The 21046-nt window shown below is 42.4% G+C and overlaps 1 protein-coding gene across 2 annotated transcripts; it reads right to left on the bottom strand.

Moving 5' to 3' along the window:
• Positions 1–35: 35 nt before the first annotated feature.
• On the bottom strand, positions 36–20700 carry eya (eya transcriptional coactivator and phosphatase 2). Of its 2 annotated transcripts, none has more exons than XM_017240306.3 (5): positions 20135–20700; positions 5335–5381; positions 1252–3045; positions 944–1188; positions 36–879 (listed from the first exon to the last, which is right to left on the bottom strand). In XM_017240306.3, exons 1-5 carry the CDS (start codon positions 20186–20188, stop codon positions 698–700), a joined length of 2322 nt encoding a protein of 773 aa, XP_017095795.2. In that variant the 5' UTR covers positions 20189–20700; the 3' UTR covers positions 36–697. The 2 variants fall into 2 exon arrangements, with proteins under 2 accessions (XP_017095795.2, XP_017095794.2); XM_017240305.3 differs by lacking the exon at positions 20135–20700 and adding an exon at positions 8754–9053.
• Positions 20701–21046: the final 346 nt, after the last annotated feature.

The following is a 21046-nucleotide window of genomic DNA, read 5'->3' as shown; positions in this document are numbered from 1 at the left end:
CCTTTATCCCCAAATCCATCCCCGAAAAAACTCAATTTATTTTTGCTTTAATAGAGTGCACTGTATTTGGGTTTGCTCTTTCATTACTTGGTTTTTATATTTTAAATATAGTTTAGTTTAATATATGCAGCTATATAATAGTTAATCAAAATTGAATACTACAGTTTTTGCTTTTTTTTTCTCTCATTTTTTTAAATTATTTATAATCATTATAGTTATGCTCCGTTTTTAAACTAAGAACTTTAAACTAACTTTTGTTTGTTTTTCTGCTCCGATCCGATCGATCTGTGCCAGGATGCGCGCTTCGGTCAGTTATTGATTGCTACTCTAAAGTGCTAAATACGTATAAATCTTTAATTAATTAATCAATTAATTAATTATACACTTGAAACAATTTCGTGCGAGAATTGTTACGATCGTTGATTATGGGTTTCCTTTTTTTTGTTTTCATTTTTAAAAACTATATAATACAAAAAGTCTTGGCGTTAAAGTATAAATTGTATAAACAAAATAATTAAATTATTTTGCGCTGGTTTACAGTTTTTTTTTTTGTTTTTTACGCACATACATACAATTAAATAAATTAATTAAACATTTTGCTGTTTGTACTCAAAACTTCTTCGAACCAGCAATAAAGTGGCTAACAATATATATATATATATATTCCATTTCGAATTCCAAATCTCGAGTTGGCCTTTCATAAGAAGCCCATGTCGAGGGCAGTGTAGAGGGCGCGTATATCGCTGTGGGCGGAGATGCGCCAGAAGGGGAAGTTCATGGCCTTGGCGGCCGCCTCCTCCTCGGCCCCATCTCCGATCACCACATAGGTGCTCTTGCGTCCGAACCGAGTCACGATTCGTTCGTAGCAGGTTTCCTGGCCTAAAAGAAAATAAACTGGTTAGCATCCAGATCGATCGATTCCGCCATGTCTACCACAACTTACCGATTTTGTGCGCACTGTAGATGTTCTCGATGTTGAAGATTCCACCGAGTCCGAAGAGCAGGACCTTGGCCAGCGCCGGTGCCAGTTGTGTGGAGGTGACCAGGACATTGACGCAGTTCTCCCGCTGGGCGATCATGCTGAGGCACTTCAGCGCCAGGGTGGCCCAGTTGTCGGTGGCCACCTCGATCTCCGAGCGGATCTGCAGCCAGGCTTCGCGTTTTCCGGGTCCCAGCAAAGTGCCAACACTAAAAAGGATAACGAAGGTTTAATATCAAGGATATAGATAGAATCTCCAACTAAATACTCACTTTCCACGATAGCTATTGTAGATGTCCTTTATCTTGCGGTAACGGAAGGCCAGCTTGCGCATCCAGTCGACTCCGCCCCTCACGCCCGTGGGCAGGCAGAGATTGGGCGGGGCGCCGGGCGGAGTGCCCGTGTGGAAGCCGTCGGTGGCAAAGTTGTAGGCGCTCAGGTCCTGGCCGTTGTCGTCGGAGCTGACATCGTCGATGTGCACCTGGTCGCACTCCTCGATCTCGTTGAAGAAGAAGTGCGTGTCGGCCATGTTGAAGACCATCTCCTCCATGCGGAAGGCGATGGTCATCAGGGAGCTGTGGTCTTTGGTGTATCGATTGGCATAGCTGCCCGAGAGCAGGGTGTGGAAGATGATGAGCGTCTCGTCCAGATCCCAGACGAACACGCGCTCCGGCGGCTTCACCGCCTCGCTATTTCCGGTATCCGACGCAGTGCTCCTCGTCGGACTCGGCTGCTGATGGCGTCGACCACGCGCCCTTCCCGACTTGCCCGTGGGCGTGGTCTTGCTGTTGGCCACCCCAGTACCGGATCCGGGGGTACCAACGCTGCTGCCACCGCTGGAATTCAGGGCCGTAGCTGCGGCGGCGGCGGAGGCAGCGGCGTTGCCCAGAGATCCGATGCCGGAAGTGGCGCTCGGCGAGATCGGGAGCGGGGAGTGCGGCGAGTGAGTGGTCTGGTGCACCGGCGTGGTCGAGTGCGTGTCCGTGGGGCTCTCGGAGAGGTTCGACGAGGCCGCCACATGGAAACCATGGCCGTGGCTGGCGCTGGAGCTGGGCGAGCTGACCGCGTACGGCGAATAGTTGGCCGGACTGTAGTAGTTGCCGTACTGCTCGTTGTAGTAGCCGCCGTAGTCCTGCTGCCCGAAGTTGTTGTACCCGGCATAGGGACTGCTGTAGAGCTGGGAGTTGTTGTTGCCGCCTCCGGCGTAGCTGGGCGTCAGGTAGGCCGCCGCCGCTGCCGCCGCTCCGGGCTCCATTTTGGCCTGGCGGGCCGTTGTGTACGGAGTTCCGTAGCTGGAATAGAATGGCGGCGGAGGCGTGTACTGCTGCATGCTGTTGTAGTAGTAGTAGTCGTGCTTGCTATCGTACACTGCCGCCGCGGCAGCTGCCACTGCCGAGGAGTTGACGGCCGCGGTGGTGGCTCCTGTGTCCAGGGGATTGCTGGCGGCGGAGCTGCATCCGTATAGATTCGATCCGGCCACAGTTCCTGCGGACACACTGCCATTATCCAAGGCCGGATGCACTTGCCCCGGACTGCGGGACTCCGACTTGACGGCCGCCCCCGAGTTGGTGCCGTCGTGCGACGTCCAGTGCGACATCACAGTGGTGCTCACATCCTCGCCGGCCACAGTGCCAGCTCCGGCCCCGCTTCCGGCCTGCTGATATGTGGAGAAGCTGCTGCCGGAGGACTGAGCAAAGCTGGAGGATGCTGCCAGGCTGCAGCTGCTGGGATTCGCGTTCGAGCCCCCGCCATTGGAATAGTGGCCACTGAGCGAGGCCAGCGAGCCGATTGTCGGCTGGAGCGGCTGGCTTTGGGGCGGTAGGCCCAGCGGACTGCATTGCCCGGCCACGCCCACCCCCACTCCTACACCGCCAATGCCCACACCACCCACACCGACGCCCATGCTGGCACCGGCGCTACTGGGTCCATTGCTGGCCAACACGGTGCTGGGATGTGATTGTTGTTGCTGCTGTTGTTGTTGTTGCTGCTGTTGTTGGTGTTGCTGTTGTGTTTGTTGTTGTTGCTGCTGTTGCTGGGGTTGCTGTTGCTGTGACAGATTGCAGAGGCTGCAAGGGAGAACACAACAAAGGGGGTTAAGTAAGTGCGACAAAGGGGTGGGTACATGTATGATAATTTTGTAATTAAAATTTAAGGGAGAAGAAAGCACCCAGCTGCCTGCTTAAATTTAAAATTTAACACTTCATAAAAAAATCTGCTTAAGTCTGCTTCAAAACCTGTTTAATAATAATTCTGTCAATTTAAAATTTAAAGCCTTGCAAGTGATATATATATTAAGTAATTCAGTAATTTATTTATGTACTTGGCTCTCGAACTCGTATATCTTTTTATGGGATCAAGAAAGCAGAGCAATTGATACATAATATATATTTTCCAGTTTTTTTAAAGATATATTCTTAAACTTGTTGTTTAGAAAAATACAAAAGAAGCAAAGGCTTTTTGTTTAAAAAATTATTAAATTTAGGCATCCCTATGTATAAATATTAGCTAGATTTTTAGTAGTATTTAACCTTTAACAACAAAGAACATATTTTGGCATTTAAATCCCATAAAAACACATGGAGACATATCCCATTGTGTGTGCCAGGGAGAGAAGCCGAAAGAGGGAACCTTTGACTCGTTAGGGAAACCCATAAAATAATTTCCAATAATCTTTAAACAGCCATAAAATTAACGGCAAGTTGTCGTAGTACCATGTTCTTGGATTTGAGTTTCCTATTAGTCCCTACCCCCAGATCCCCGAGTCAAGTGTGTGAGGCCCGGCTTGAGAGCTCAGTCCCAGTCTTTAAAATCTTGTCAAGTGTTATAAATATTGTTCTACGATCTCAGAGAATCGCAGAGATGAAAAAAAAAGGAAATCGTTTGAAATTGTTTCGGGGCACTTGAGAGCCTCGTTCTGGCATGTGCGTTGTGCCTTTTTTTTTTGGTTTTTGGTAACCCCCTCCCTCCACTACCCCCTCTTTATGGCCACATGTTCAGCAAATGTTAAATTCTTAAAGAGCGGCGACAAATATTTTTTTTTGTATATTTTACGATTTTTGTTTTGATGGGTTTTGTTGTTCTAAGCGAATGATTACTTTTCAATTGCCGAACAAATTAAGTGGACAAATTTAAGAAAAAATCTTAAAGGATCCATAAAACTCAAATAAAACCGAGCCCCCATTGGAAAAACATATAAATCAAGAAAATCCAGAAAATCAAAATACTTCAGTTTATAATTTATGTGATGAGGGGGAACGAATTGGAAATATAATCCTTTTTTAATAAAGTTGGCCCCCAAAAATTATAAATAATATATATATTATCCCAATTCATGCTATAAAGTCATTTAATTTTTAGATATTATCCAATGCCAAGCATGGAATTTAATATCTTCATCAATTTAAAATAATTTTGGGATAATATTCCACCCCTTTTTTAGACAAAAATAAATTTCCTATATTTTCTCAATGTCTATTTTCCTTCCTATGCAATCCAGAAAAAAAATCTTTAAGGATTTTTCATAATTTTAATAGGAAGGTAAATTAAGTGCCCAATTTCCAAAGGAATCTGACACCTTGAGATACTTTTTGTGTTTGTTTTGGGGAAAGGGGAACATTTATCTTGCCAGCAGCCACAACAAGCGGCAGATGCTGGCTGGTTGAAGGGGGAAATGGTCCCCCCATTTTCACATTTTCCACATTTTCCCCCCATTTTTCTCTATTTTTCCTCAATGATGTACGACGCGTGCGCTGATGAGAGAGCAAAAATCCAATTTCGCCCCACAGATCCCACCATTTGAGTGAGTTTATGTGATGTAATGTGGGCAGCCAATGGGAGATTTACGCAAATTATAATGAATTATAATTAAAGAGGGCCAGAGCTCAAGAAAGAGACAGGAAGATCTAACTGAAAGAGACGGGAGGAGGAGCTCTGGACCTCCTTGCGCCGGATTCTTTCCCTTTGGCAAGTGTTAAGTGCTCTGACACTTTGGTTTATCTTTTTTTTTTTTGTATTTTTCGTTATTTTCGGGTATTCAGGGATCTCGCTTGTGTGTGTCACAGCTGAGGCGTGCAAGAAATTCATTCTTTGAATTTGTTGTTGCAGGGGCATGTGTCAGGTTGAGAGGGTCACATGCAAAATACTTGCCACTCCACCCTCTTCTTTCCGTTTTCAATCGAAACCAATTGAAGTGAGTAGAGGCCTGCAAGTGTGAGGAGTTTCCTTTTTCTTTCTGTTACAAATTGTCTACGCTTTCAGCTGGAAAACACCCTATTCAAAAATTCTACTAGTAGGTAGTTCCTTAAAACTTAAAATTTTTCTTTGATATTTTTTCTAAATTTAATAAAGAAACCCACCGGTTGCGTTCATGTGTATCCGTGTGCTCAGTTTTGGGACGTTTAACCTGAAAATGTGGAAAGAAAAATAATTACGATTAATATATATTATATTTATAATTGTTTCTGTTTTCTTAAATTATGTAAAGAAAGAATTTGTTTATAAACAACACCTCAGCGTCTGCTGACGCGTTGCTGAGCTCGGCACTTTCTCCGTTCTGGAACCACTTCTGAAGCTATATTTGGGTTATCATTTTGTGCAAAAAATAAAAAAAGAAAACAGTCAATTTTACATAATTTGCAATTCGCCATTTGCCGCTGATCGCAGCAGTTTTTAACCAGCCCAAGACCCATGCGTGGGAAAAAGTTTTACTGGGCTGTGCGAAATGATTCGGATGTTCGGCGCCATTTAAGGGGAAGTCCGCATAAGAGAGGGGGGGACATAAAAAAAAAACACAACCAAAAAACCACAATGAAATAAAATAATAAAAAAAAGAGACAGCACAGCAGGTGGTGCGATAGCTTGGGGCGAGATTCTGATAAGGATACTGCGAGCCATGGGGGTACCAAAAAGCTTTATTTGATAAGAAGAGACATAATGTGAAAAGTTGATAAAAAGGGGGGGTAGACCTGAAGAAGGGATAAACAACACTTGAAATAATTAATATATTTAGGAAGTTGGAATGGTGCACATTTAAGAAATATATAATTGATGTAGTTTTAAAAATTTCTGAAGTCGAAAGTTAGGCAAGATAGTAGTGTGTTTCTCGAAGGATATAATTTATGAAGATATTTAATTTATGAGAAAAATTATTATTAATTATAGCAGTCAGATCTATAGTACAGATTCTAAACCTTTAAGATTTTTCTAAATATGTTGCCGAGAAACTTTGTAAGACCTTCTTACTAATTATCTTTCAACTAATTATCTTTGCAAAGGACAGCATCTTTATAATTTTATACTAATTTCCCATTTAATTATATATTTTATTTTTTATAGTCACCCCCTTCATCTACAGCAATGAAGAGCTCAGCTTAATTTACTTTCCATCCCTTTCAAGCATTTGACAAATTCCATAAAATTATAATAAGGAATGAAATGCAAATTGAACGGAAGCCAGATAAATCGAAGGCGGACAGCCGGCAAGGGCAAGCCCAGGTGCAGAAATTTTTGGGCCACCCCTTCTCCCAGCCCAGCCCCTCCTCTTCGAAAAAAGCTAACAAAAAATGTAAAAAAAAATGGAGGAAGCCGAAAAGTTGAGCGGCTTCGGGTTGACAGCTTCTGCCGGCCAGCGATGACCACACGCACGCACTGTCCATCATCCGGGCCACTAGCAGGGGGCGGGGTGCTGAGAGGGGTAGGTGCCGGGAGGGGCGGGAAAGGTGCTCGAATTTGTCGTCTGGGCAGGGAACACGCGCATGCGCAGCGGCCGGATGGACGGACGGACCGGGACGGGAAGCTACCCGAACGGTAGCGTTTCGTTTGTGAGATGCAAACTGGGAATCGCGAATCGAGCATTGCGTGTTGCACGAAAATAGTGAGGGCCGAGGGAGGGATGGGGGCAAGGGGCCAAGGTGCAAGGGGGAAGCTGCGAGAAGATCCAAATGCAACCTTTTACTAAACTAATTTATGGCACAAGCTGACAACGTAAACATTAACACAGACAACACAGAGAAGTGATCGGGGTGGGGTTGAGGACTGAGGTTTCAGGATAGGAGGGGATCTGGGGGACTGACCCACACACACACACACACACACACACTCGTTACCATACACATATACATATAAAGACCTGTTTTTTGAGCATCTTTAACGAAATTCCTGTGATCGTAATCTCTTTGTCTCTTCTGCTGCTTTAGAAGAAGATTAAAACACACAAGCTATGAAGGCAAACAAAAGACAAGCCAAGAAGACGGCGACAAATTTTTTATTAACCTGGCCCTAAGCCTGGCCCGATCCCCCTCCCCTCCGATAACCATCAAAATAAACAAGAGGAAAATTTGTTTCTTTTCTGGTTTGTGGAGATGGCCGGGAAGATGGTGGAACCCATCCCATATGCACCTTTAACACTTTGGCACGTTAATTACGTTCGGGCCACAATCATGGTAGTATAATCAACAATCGCCAAGTGTCAATCGCCAGGGCCATAATCAATATTTCCAAGCCCCCCCCAGCCCCTAGCCCCCCCCTATATAAGTCCAGCCTCCAAATCCCCGAATAGCCTTCTCTGTTCTCTTTGTCATAAATTACATGCAGCGCGTATTGTCGCAGTTGAATTATGGCGTGTTAATTTTTACGATTACGGCTTAAACTTAATTAAAATGTGATTAATGCCTGGACTTGGAGCCCAGTTGAAGCCCAGCTTTGGCCGGCTTTGTGGGCCAGGCTCTTTAAATTCCCATAAAGCCGGCACCCCAGACCCGCTGCTAGTGCTGTAATTTATGCTCTATTAATATTTCGCCTTAACCACCATCATCCAAAACCAACACCATCCGTCCTTCCATCCTTTCGACCTACTCTCCGTTTGACGTTCGTCACGTTTTCATCGTCTGGATTTTAGACTTTGTCTTAGTCTAAGTCCAGGGACCCATACATAAAACCTCACTCGTTTTAAGACCTTCTGGTATGCTGTTCCATTAAATCACTACGGGTACTGGGCCAAGAAAAAAACTTTACAACTTCCAAATTCCGGTGAATGAAAGGAGTTCATTAATTGGTCTGGGAAATACTTGGGAATATTGCAAGTGAGAGTTGGTGAGATATTTTGGAGGAGGACCTTTAAGTCTTGACTTGTTTCCTTCATTAACCACAACCGGAGTTAAGCCGATTAATGCCTTGTAATAAAAATGTGGTCAGGTGTCTATGGATTTAATCCCCGATAAGAGGACTATAAAATTTTGTCTCCATTGTTATTAATTATGAGGATTATTGGAAGAGGCAATAAACAAATTTCTCTTTAATGGTAATAATCTAAAAATAGACAAAATATTGATCTGTAGTCCAACAACTTAATAACTTTTAGGTGTCAGCCTGAACTAGATTTGTTGACAAAGATTTAGAGATATCATACCATCCAATAGATCAACTTGGCCCCCAATAAACCATCCTAAACTCTCGTTTATAAATAATCGAGTTTTTTTCTCAGCAGATTGTCAATCTCTGGGCAGTTTGTAAAAGTTTCGCTATTCGTTGGATATCACTGATGGCGGCTGCTGCTGGAGAGCTAGGAGAAGCCCCATCGATGTAAAACCACTAAGGAACAACCATAATAATAACCGTCATCATAACACGGCAATAACCGACGGCACCACCACAGAGAGACCCACCGAAAGCTGGGGGTCTCAACCACATCACTTTTAAAGCTTCAACGAAGAGCGAAAAAATCCCACTATAACGACGACACTCTTACGATTTGATGATTTTTTATTTTTTTCATTACCTTTGGCTCGATCATTTTGTCAATTAATCCGCATCGCGGGGCAGTGTAGTTGTATGGCATTAGGGTGACCATTATGTGGGTGGTGGTTGTTCTGGTTATTTAATAAACCTTAAACTTTCACTTGAATATATTCACTCGCGAAGTGAGTATCTTTGGATTGGAACGATGTGAACGATATATCCGATTGTGTTTTTAGAACCGATAACGAATGATTTAGAACTCCGCAAATTGCCGGATCGTACGGATCGGATCGGACCGGTCCCGTTGAATGGCACTCTCAAAATGAACCACTGAACCACCCGGTTGAGCCACAACTCGACGCAGGCCGTGCCACAGCAGCGACGTCGACAGCGGCCGACGCTTGAGTGAAAATCTCAGCATTGGATGGCTGCCGAACCACACAAAACGAGTTCGTGGCTATGGTTTTCACTCACACACCGAAGAAGCCTCTAGACTCCGCCCATTCCCAGTCCATAGCCAACACAAACATACAACAGGGGTGGGTCGGTCGGTTGGTCGACCAAACCAAACCACTTTTCCAACAAACCAAGCCAAAAAAAAATATATATTCGTACTTCTGCCTTTTGCATCTCTCGGATGCGGGCGAACAATGCCCATTGTGGATGAGATAGTTTCTGCCGCTGGCCAAACGCCATTTGGAAACTGTTCGAGCGTTTCCTATTCGCATAAATTAATAAATTACTCCAAACCAAAGTCCGCCACCATTCGAGCACATTACACAAATTAATAAACTAATCAGATGAAATTTCTCAGATTGTTTTCAAGCTTACACATTTTCAAAAACCCAAAAATCAATAGAAACCGCCAGCAATTTTATGGCAATCGTAAAAAATGGGGGAAACAAAAATTTAAATCTCTGGTAATCCAAGACGTTGAACAACTTATTGGGTCTAGAGTTCGATGGTGGATCCGTAACGTATTAGGGAAGGAGCTCCCAAAAATTATGAATGCTTTGGTGTAAGGCGAGCCGAAGTGTGCTGGGTATAGTCTAACCGATACTCGATATATCCGCATATATGTTGGGATATCTGATCTCGGGGAAGGCCAGCGAGTGCCATAAACAAATTGGCATCTAATCACAAAATCACAGAGCATTCACTAGCCATGATTCACTTTCAATGGTAATTGGTTGACCTTTTCTTAAAGAAAGTTGCTAATATGACTTAAATAAGGATGGAAGGTCTTTTAAGAATAGTTATTAGATTAAGATATGTTTGAGAAAAAGAAGGAAGCTCTATAAATAATTAAATTCAATTAAAGTTGGAAAGTGGTAGTTGTGTTGCTTTATAATTTAATCATAAATTTGAATAGTTTTCAAACTTAAAGGTTTTCATTATTTCCTATCGCTCTGGGGAGTATATAATATTACCATTTAATTCCTAATGATATATTTTGAAACCTTATTCCGATATATTTATTTTCCTAGCTATTTCTATTTCTTTGTTAAACTCTATAATGTCTAACTGAAAGTCAAACCTTTTAAGACAAAGAAATTGAATCATCAGAAAACTTTCCTACGATAAATGTTTTCCTCGTTAAGAACTCATATTTATTTATGGATAAAGAGTGTCTCTGGTCATTCCAAGCAATTTATTCCTACCGTAAACAATCAATATGATTTTAACACTTAATTTTTGCCCGAAAGTCTAAACAAATACTGACTTATAAGCCTGGAGGGATGGGGTTTCAAGTAAACAGAAACAAGTGCATTTAGACAAATAAAGGGCCAGTCATATGCAGTGGAATTTCGAAATCAAGTTTACTTCCAGCAATTGAAAATAAAAGTGAAAACTCTAGAGTCTAGAGTAACTTGATAAACAAAAATAAAAGTGTAATTAGTGGAGGATTTTATTTGATTTTTTTTTTTGTTGAAACTTTAAAAGGAAATGATTCAAGCCAGTTGGGCATTAAATTAGCTTTAATCGCTTTAGCACGATCGTGAGACAACATGTCGTCAATTATATCTACGATGATCAACAGTGGTGCTCCTCCGGTCAGTTGGACCACTTGGAGAGTCTTCTGTAAACAAATCTGCGCACAATTTGCTGCATTTGCGGATATTTCTGTGGCCTGTGGCATGTTGCTGAGACTGGCACATTTGTCGTGGACCGGTTGCCGACCGCTAAAGACCATCATCCTGTTTTCCCAGCAAAACCCAACCCCAACCCCGACCCCAAACCCCACCCTCAACTCCCCTCTTGATGCTGAACGTGCTGATCGTGCGACTGCAACAAAAAAATACAAAAAAAAAAAAAAAAAACCAACAATGGAGAATCGGAGTATCTTAATATTGCGGAATGGGGAGGAAGGCAAGCTTAAGATTTACGTTCAGTTTTGATCGTCCTGGACCTCCCCGAGTGTTGTATTAATTTTATACACACAAACACACAGCCCACAGAGGTGCCCAGACCAGACTCCGATCTCCAAGCTAGCCGGGATCAAGGCCTCTTGCCTGGGCGCCATTTTAATGCAAAAGTTTTAACACCTGAGTCGAGCACATTTGTTGGCCATGTTCGCATTCTTACAACTTGATCTCAGCCTGGACATCTAGATAAGGATTTCGATTTTTTTTCGACTCCGTCGTCCGGACATGCGATTCATGTTTGTTGTCATTCGGTTCTGGCTATCCACTTGGCTCTCAAATTCTCGACTTCTAGAGTTCAAGAGTCATCGGAAAATGCGTCATTGGCTCAGAAATTGGGTCATTTTTTTGCCATCGTACTTTGCTGATTGAGGAAGTTTCCCCATTTGTCAGCACATGCCAAAGGTCTGAGCTGGTCCCAGAGCCAAGACTGCAATATGCTGAGCCGATGGATATCAAAACCACAAAAACAAAATAAGAGATAGACTACAAAACGTGTAGGATGAACAAGGAGCTGAAAAATTCATAAATACATCTATGAGCACGAACCACACAGAATGGAAGAGTTTATTATGCAAATTTTTGGCTTGGGGTTTCTGCATTTTGTTGGGCAAACTGAACTTGGAATTCTTTGATTCCGAAAATCCTCAATGAAATGGATTGGCAAATGAAAAAAATGCTTCATAGACAAAAAAAAACAAAACTAAAGAACTACATATATGTAGTTTCTATTGGTCCGGTTTCCCCAAGACTCTGATTCCACAGAAAATGGCAAAATTATGTGGAAATGGAAAAAAAATTAACAACAACTTTTGAAAGGTATTGCATTTCCGATTGGAAAACATATTTTCCACTTGTACAAATATTTATAATGCAACTCCAGACAATCAGCTGTTCCGGGGATCCCATATCAATCGAACTGAATCGATCGTAAATCAAACAAAAAGCCTATGGTAGTGTTTCATATCCAGCTGAGCCCCAGAGTCAAAATTTTGAGGGGCCTTTTTTTTATGACTCCCAGCCCCATTAAAAAAAACGCCCAACCAACTACTGTGCTGGCTTCATAAAAAAATATTATTGGTATTTTATGAATCAACAAGGCCACCAGAGACTAGCCAGAGGGAATATGAATATTCAGAATATCTTGAATCGAAAAATCGAAAAAATCTAAATGTATAGAAAACAAAGCTAAACAAAGACTCTGGTCAGTGCAGTATAGTATGTGGGCGTTTTTGCTTCCCCAGATAAGAAGTGAATAAAAATAAACCTAGTCTGAAAATTGCACTTGCACCACAATACTATAGTGACTCTTGCCACTGAATAATAATGACGATGGCGATGATGGAGTTGATTATGATGGCCACCGGGGTGGGCGAGAAACGGTTCGTTTATGCTTTCATTCTTGGGAAATATTATGCGGAACCTGTGTTTGTGTTCCAGGCACGTGCCGATCCGCCAGAGATATATATATTTATGCAACTGGAGGTCAGCTGGCCGTGGGTGGGGGGATTGGAGTGCTGGAATCGCCATGGCGACCTAAGCAAAACAAACATTGGTCAGGAATTTCATTAAAAGGCAAAAGCCGAAGACCAAAGCCAAAGTCTCAGCCGGAAAGCGGGTGTTCTTGGTGTGTGTTCTCGTGGCAACCAAACCCAACCACCTCTCCCACTCTCCCACTCTCCCACCACCCATCATCCAACCCCTCAAACACCCACTCACAACCCAACAACAACCTGCTGGCCTTTCGGGGCCACCCACCGAGCAAAGTGTGTCGCCTGTCACTGCGAATGAGCATCAAAACTCTGGTGCGGAGTGGATTGCTTTTGGCTTGGATCGGAGTGTACTGCAGAGTGTATCCAAGGGGTACTAGGAAAGGGGGACGATGGGCGACGACTGGCACGTTTACCTGTGGGAACGACTCTCTAATTAATTTAATTATGCGTTCTCGTCTAGCGCGTGTCAAAACGCCCTACAACCAAACAACAAAATTAAATACTCACGCCTCGGTGGGTTCTAATCAAATGCGCCCTCAAGTATGCAACGGGAGCATATGCTATTACCCAGGGGGCTGCTCATTAAGTCAGGGTATGCTGGACTAAGGGTGGTTAAGTAACATAAAAGAAGTTTTATAGGTATAGATGTATAGGGCCTAACTATCCTTCATCTAGAGTGAAGATCTAGTGCACCTTGTTTGGTGGGTTGTAATTGATTTTATATAAGGATTTCCTTTAAAAAAGACTACATATTTCTAAAGGTATTCATATTTTTCCTTTTTTTAAATACTTTTTCAATATTTATCGAAGTAATTAGATAATAACTAACTTTTACTAAAAGGTAAGAATACATAATAATAAGGTAAGAAAACATTTTATAATATAACTATAAAATAAAATACTATAACTATAAAATTTAACAGTCTTGAAAGAGGGAACACCATTTAAAATTACTATTTTTACAAAGCAAAAAGCGTTCCATTTGTTTATGATACTTAAGTTCTAGTAATTTCATTAATTCCTTCCCTTTTAAGGAACAGAATATCATCCAAACAGGTAAGATTCATACTTCTTTATATATAAAATTCAAATTTATTTTCTATAGCCTCATACCTAGGGCATCTCTTAGTCTATCACCTTTCACCTTTTTTCCTCTAAATTTGTTCCGGTGTTTTTTTTTTTCAATTTTTTGTGTTAGTTAACCGTTGCCAGGCCTATGAAATTGTGCTTCCAGCCACTCACCCTGTCCGGACTCCGGACAACAACATTGAGGCATCGCTGACAAATTGAATTTGTAAACTTGCCCCGCAACAACAACAAATCATTGGAGACCCCCAGGGGAGGCTGGTTCTGTTTCGGTTGCCATATACACGAGAGGTATGACGGTACTACGGTACGTACAAGGGTACGACGGACGAGCTGGATGCTGCTGCTCCGGGATGCTGGTGGTAATCCTATACTCATGCCCTGTCTATGTTACGCTCCTCTGGACGGACTTTCTAACTCGGTCTCGGCTCGGTGAGTTCTGGCCACCCACCCCTTTCACAGCGCCCGCCCACCCACCAGCACCACCCCTCCACACCAGGCAGCCTCCTCCCACCCGTCCTCCTCCCTTGTGAAGTTGCGAAAGTGATGTGAAATTGTAGACGTTGTTTTTTTTTGTCCCAACTGGGCGGTTGGTGGGGGCGTGTCAACGCTGTTGGGAAAAATAACACATAGCATATACACACAATTATTAACACTTATTAATGTTGAGGTTTTCGTATATATGGCACCCCAGGGCTTAAATTAAAGTCATCCCGAGTGCCAAACAGCTGGCTCAAGTGCGGCACTTGAGTCGATCATCGAGGGGGTTGCTGCCACGAGGGGTTGGGCCTGGGCTAGGAACTTGGGGGGTTGGCTTTGTCGCTGTTTAAGTAGTCATTAAGATTGAGTGCGGATAAGATTTTTTCACAGCTGGCAGGCCGCCCGTCCGTCGGCAGGACGCCCCTTTTTTCTCGCAATTAGCCCGAAACCTTTGACTTTTGCCAAAAACTCCTTGCAAGGCCCCCGGGGCCACACTATTGACAGCTATAGTCCTCTAATTAAACAACAATGTTGACCTATTCGGAAGAAGTCACGGTTCCGGTTCAGCGATGATAAAACTTGCACTTTTTTGCCAGAAAAATCACTGCCAATTATTTTGGGAAAATCGGTTTCTTTGTTTGTTAATTAAAATCTTTGATTGCCGTCAGGGTTCAACCCTTGTAACCCCTTGAGTTTGTCCTTCAAAGGAGCTGCTTGTTAACCCTTTAAGATGTAATTCAGGTGTTCTCTAACCCTTTACTTCAACCCTTTAAGAAAAATCATGACAATTTTATGGTGAAAATGCCAACAATTTTATTTAATTAAAGGTTTCCCTCTAGAGGTAGAGATTCCCTTCGGTGGCATATGGATGGAACCACAAACTGTGCCAACTGTGCAACACTGCCGACTTGGGCAACTTGCAACGAATAACTGGTAACTGGCAACTGGCAACCGAATACCCCAGTTGGCCTATCAGTTACAGTTACACCATATGTGGAGGCCCTAAAGTTGTCCGGGGATCGGTTTCATCGCTCAGACCTTGGCCACATTTAACTTTTGCTCCGCTTCTGTTCAGCAATTGCGAAAAAATAGCAAAAAAAAACAACAAATTATAATAATAATGAGGAAAAAGTTTACAAAATAATTAGGACAATATAAAATTACTTTATTAAACAAAAAAAAAACAGGTGCGTTTTAGAAACGAATTATAGAAATCGAAGCTGGCCCAATGGATATAGATTTTGTCTACCTCGTCTGTGCTATACCTTTCTGTAGCTCATCCCTCTCGGCACTTTCATCGCAGATCCCGAATATCAAATTTCGCTTTACCGCCTCGCCAATCAATGGACGAAATGTGAATGATTTGTTTGTTGGCATTTTGGCTGCCAATTGTCCGGACTCTGAAGTCCGGAATCCGGAGGCTGCTACTGCTGCTGCACTTTCCCAAGCCTCGAAGAATAGATCGAAAAAAAATGTGCAACGAGGAAATATGATATTTTTTTTTGTTGTAAGAGCCTTGGAGGAAAATGGTTTCCAAGGGTCGGGAAAAAAGGAAATTTCGTAGTAAAAATTATGAAAAATATATAAGAAAAACTGTCACGATTACTAACGAGCTAGCCCTGCCATATCCGTTCACCCAGCCAAGTCAAAGGTCGCACAAATTTGTCTCAGAAAAAACCGCTTAATTGGTAAGAACAGGGGGTGGGGTGGCCGAGAAGGGGTGGCAGCTGCCTGTCTGCGCCTTACTCTGACTGACAACAGCCGCCACACCTAAGTAAACCCCATCAGTGTCCCAAAGTCCGCTCCCAGCAGGAATCTTATCATGCTCCAAGCTGTCTGCCACTTGATTGAACCGGAAATGAGGGGCAAAGAGTTTTGTTTTCACAGGCTGCGACCACTTGACCCCGCAACCCGCTGGCAGTGACACTGTAAAGGAGAATCAAAGTGAACCGAATCGGATACGCAGGCCTCCCTATCCACCCTATCTGCCCCTCCACGGAATGCCTTACATTAATTTTTTGGTTAATGTGCGCCGCAACTATGTACTTGAGGAGGCATCCCACTTACCCCAACTGTCAAATAATTATGACAAGTTCATTTCGTCGCACTTTTGCTCATTTGTTTGCCTCTCATACGCATCTATTTTTTCTCAATTTTAACAAGAATTCCTGTAAGCTAAAGCGTCTCCACTCACAACCATTCCCGGCCCGCACCAATTATCGGAGCGTTGTAAGATGCCCAGATGCCACTTTTGATGTGACAGATGCGTATCCGTGCCGCCGGTTTGTTGAGGTGTGTTGCCCCATCTTTTATGCATTATATATATACGTTTTTTTCTAAAATTATATTGCTGGTTTTGGCAAAAAAATTACTGTGCTACTGGGCTTTTTTGCAATAATCCTAGAAAGTATGCTATAATTTAATAAAAGTAAGCATAGTACTGTTTGCTAGAGGAAGTACTAGAGGATGCCAGAAAATGTTTTAATTTGAAGTAGAAAAGCTTGAAAAATTAATAAGAACTATATTTTGAGGTTTTAGAAAGCATATACATATATAAGTCAGATTAAGTTAAAAAACTCCAAAATAATCAGCATATGACTATACCTATCGTTACCTATAGAGGTTTTCTATAATAGCCTTAGTAGATAGTAGTAGTAAATAATAGATAGTGAAGAGATATAGTAGATATAGTCTTTTGAATTTTGTATCTTCGTACCTTCAAATCACATACTCCTTCCTATTTTTTTTTTGGTATTAAATATATATAAATAAAATTATTTTTTTATCCTTTGTTTTATTCCTTCGAACCCTTGCGTTCTTCCACTTTAAGCCAAACCATTATATTAACTTTTAAAAAATATATATCCAAAATCAGCCACCTATTATATCACCAATCAGTTGTCATTAGTCTGGTGATCTATTTGGAATAATTATTCACCAGAAAGATGCCAGTCCCGGCAAAGAGTTCGTCACTATATTTAGGTTAGTGTTGGGCTATCTATAGACCCGCGGCAGCTCAAAATATGCTGTCGAAAGTGACAATTGATTGCGTACAGACCTTTTTTGGGTTATTTCTGGCCCCGACCACCATTCAAATTTAGACCGGGAGACAACAATGAGTCACAGGGCTAAGATCCGAGGGCCGAGGCTAAAACTGGAGCGCAGACAATGCAAATCCCTCGCAAAATGGCCACAAATACGTACAAATATTTGCTATCATTAGAGAGCATTTGGGAACGAAATCCAGCGAAAAGGAAGCTGGCCAGGCAGGTTGCTCTAATTTTCCATTCCATGTCCTCATCTGCTGACAGGCGACAGAAAACAGGATAAAAAGGACTAAGCAGTGTCGCCAGTTGAGCGGATTATACGAGTTTTTGTCCAGAAACTGGAACAAAGAGGGACTGTAGAGGGCCTAAGGGATAAGTCCTTAGCCTTGCTACCGTTCTGCCTGCTCGCATGTAATTCAACCAGGATGTATGCAAATTTATGCAATGTATTCTGTGGTTAGGCCCTCTCCTGTATGACGTCATACATATCCTTCAGACCATGTCAGGCGAAAAGCAAGCGATAAGCTTTGGAAATAAGCTAGGATTTCCTTGGACTTCAGCTTGGAGCTCGTGCCAGTCTCCTTGGAAAAACTGCTAGCCGGTGGCTATTGGTAGCTATTCTACATTTGTTTATTGACTCTGTCTCGAATGTGGCTACTGAAATCTTGCCCAACTCAGCGCTGGTAAAACTTTCGCGTAAACATTATAGAATAAATAAACAAACAAGTTCATTTGCTTGAAACGCTGCAGAACGGAAACCAGAAGAATGTCTCATTTTGAGGACAGAACAGGTAGACAATTATCCATCCTGAAGGTTGGATGGATATTTGGATGCACTTCCTGTGCCACGCCCTGGGCAAATATTTGCCACTTAAGCCGGAGGACAAAGCGGATTACCATGAGCAGCCGGGAGATTGTCAGATTATGCTGTAAAAATAGCAGTGGTATTTGGGACTACATACTAGATACCCATATTACATATACCATAATACATGTATTAAGGTACTAACCCACAAACATTTAAATTTAAATTTATTTTTTTGGGACCATCCCAGGGTGTGGCTGAAATGGAGCAACCATCCAGGCAAACGAATTAATGTATTTCGTTGGAAAACCCGCAGAGGCAACAGGGAGTCCTGCGGGTATGTGGGTGGAGGGAGAGGGAAGGATACTACAGAAGGACCCCCAGCTGAAAACCCTCCACCTCGACCCGCTCCAGCCTGCATTGTTTGTTGTTATAATGGCGAACGAAAAGCGCAAGGCATCTGCACGGCGCGTTGTCCTTTTGTACATTTTTCTGCTACTGCGCTGCTGCTGCTGCTGCTGCTTCTTTTCGTCCTGATCAAATTTCAATGAAATTATCCTCTCGGCATTTGGTTCGTCCCTCTCTGTTTGTCCCTCCCTTTCTCCGACGAATAAAATGTTTTTCGCTGAAATTATTTGCTAATGGCTTCGGCAAACTTGGCTCGTCCTTTTTTTTGCATTTGCATTTATGAGATTTTCATGCTGTCTCCGTTCCTGTCAAATAGATATCCCTAAAAAAAACCATCATGGCAGCAGTTGACGCTTTTTGTGTTAGCGTTTTTGGCTTTCTGGCTTCGGCCCGCCATCGATGGCCGCCATTTTTGGGTAAAAATGCCTTAGTGTTTGCCTTGGCAACGAGACAACAACATCGTAAATTGCTTTGCTGCCAAAAGTTTGCTCAAATTACGCAGGATGCCCGAGAAAGGGGGACTTGGACTTGCCAATAGACGGAAAATCAATAGACAGGAACTCATTTGGACCCAAAAAAAATCATAGAACCTCAGCGACTGTCAATCACGGAAGGATTCTCCAGAAATTCCGATCTAAAAAGATCTCTGGATTTCAGCCCTTGACCTAGTGCCTTCTCGAACAGATCCATTTTTTTTTTTGTAGTTGGTTGGGTCTTGTGGTTTTATTTCTGGTCAAAATGATCGAGTGATTCCCACTCGATCGACCGGATATCTCTCTGTGGTCTTTTGTGCGCACTTAAGCTGAAAATTCCCTTTTGACTGGCTAGTGCCAGTGTCTGCATTGTGTCCTGCGTTTAAAGGATCAGCACGTCTGTATTTGCAGCCAAATGGCAAAAACCAAATGCGCAGTAGCATCTTTGATTTCTTACAGTTCACTGTACAGTGTGCCTATCGCGGACGATCATCTGCTACCATTTTACCCACTCAACGCTGAAAGGATCGCATTAAAGGATCGTAATTATGAATACTTGATGCGGAAAATATGATTTGGAGCACTCAGAGTCAGAGGTTTAAAAAGTCTAAGAGTTTTCCAGATTTTGCTTTTTGGTTTAAGACTAGAGTTTATGTGGGTACGAGTAGGTTATGCAAGATGTGTGTGGTCTAGAGATTTTATTAAAATAAAGTGAAACAATATAGATATAGGTATGATATATTATTGAAAAGAACAAATTCCCTATAAGATACCTGATACGGGATACAAGTCTCTTTGTAGACATTGGGTTTTTTCATGTTTTTTGTTAAGAAATATCTCTGGAATTTTTCAACCGATTTGGAAAGGGAATCAAGGTTTTATTATCCCCAAATCTTTATCAAAAGATTGAGAAAATCGAGGGGAAATCGAGGATGACGAATATTTTTAAAAATATCTTCCCCGTTTTCCATTTGGAACTAATTTTGGATGATTTATAGATTTTTTCCGATATATGTACATACATTAGTTGGGTTCTTAAACAGAATTCTTTAAATTTTTAATTCCAATTTCATATTTAATATCAATTTGAGGGGAGATCTTGATGAGAAATGAAACACCTAAAAGCCTCCATCTCTGCAAGGCACAAATATTTCTAAATCAAGGTGTAAATTATGGTACAATATTATACTATATCCTTTTACTTACTTTGTAGTAATCCAGCGTTGAGAAGTTTTGATAGCACGGTACATTATACAACATATTCCAAGAGTGGAGCAGCAGGATCCCTGGTGCAATGGAAATGTCAAATGGCGAACTGGAATAGTTTCGTTCTCATGGCAGCTGCCTTTGGAGCTAGTTGGGGGCTTTCGGCTTTCGGCTAGACACTTGGCGTTTTTCAAACACGAAACACACACGATGCGAATCGAATCGGGGCTTATACGAATATATATGTATATAGAAATGTTGATTGCTGATTAATTAAGCCTATTGGGTTTTATTGCACGAGGCGCGCGACTCGAACGAATGAGCGATGGTTGAACATTAAATTGTGTTAAGTGAGCAGTTCCGTTACGCAAATTAATTTGTGCCAAATTAATTTTAATTATGTGAATTGTTTTTTTTCGTATAATGGTTATATTTTGTATTTTCTGTAGCGATGTCGAGCCGACGGGTAAAAAGCTTGTGGGCATACGTCCGGATTGAGGGCCGCCGTGGTTAATTGTTGTCCGCTCTCGCCACGAATGTCACCATAAAGCTGCCAACTAATTCGAGATTCCAGCTCGTCGGAAAAAACACTCATCCGCCGGGTCGCCCGTTCGGTCTCAAAGCTGTCGACGTCGTCGCCATGCGCTCCCTTAAAATGTATCTCACAGATACTCTCCCACTTCGTTTTTGAGTGAGTTTTTGTTGTTCGAGTGAGTCGTCTGCTTTTTAGGGCGGCGCATCAGGATTCCTCTTTCGTTTCCACTCCACTCATTCGCCACCAGCCCATAACGGAATATTTCAACAGGAAGGGACACAGATACCGATGCAGATACAAATACAGATACAGATACAGATACTGATGTGTTCATGAGAGGCATAAGGATTCCTTTTTTGGCTCAGTTCGTAACGGAA

Source organism: Drosophila bipectinata, chromosome 2L (genome assembly GCF_030179905.1).
Source record: "Drosophila bipectinata strain 14024-0381.07 chromosome 2L, DbipHiC1v2, whole genome shotgun sequence".
NCBI lineage: Eukaryota > Metazoa > Arthropoda > Insecta > Diptera > Drosophilidae > Drosophila > Drosophila bipectinata.
The sequence above is the reverse complement of the archived record's forward strand: the minus strand, read 5'-3'. Positions and strand labels throughout refer to the sequence as shown.

Coding starts and splice junctions, on each gene's coding strand:
- eya (XM_017240305.3), bottom strand. CDS start 8,825: ATGGTCACCCTAATGCCATACAACTACACTGCCCCGCGATGCGGATTA. Junction 3,046..5,334: donor GATACACATGAACGCAACCG/GTGGGTTTCTTT, acceptor TCTCCCTTGCAG/CCTCTGCAATCTGTCACAGC. Junction 1,189..1,251: donor TACAATAGCTATCGTGGAAA/GTGAGTATTTAG, acceptor TATCCTTTTTAG/TGTTGGCACTTTGCTGGGAC.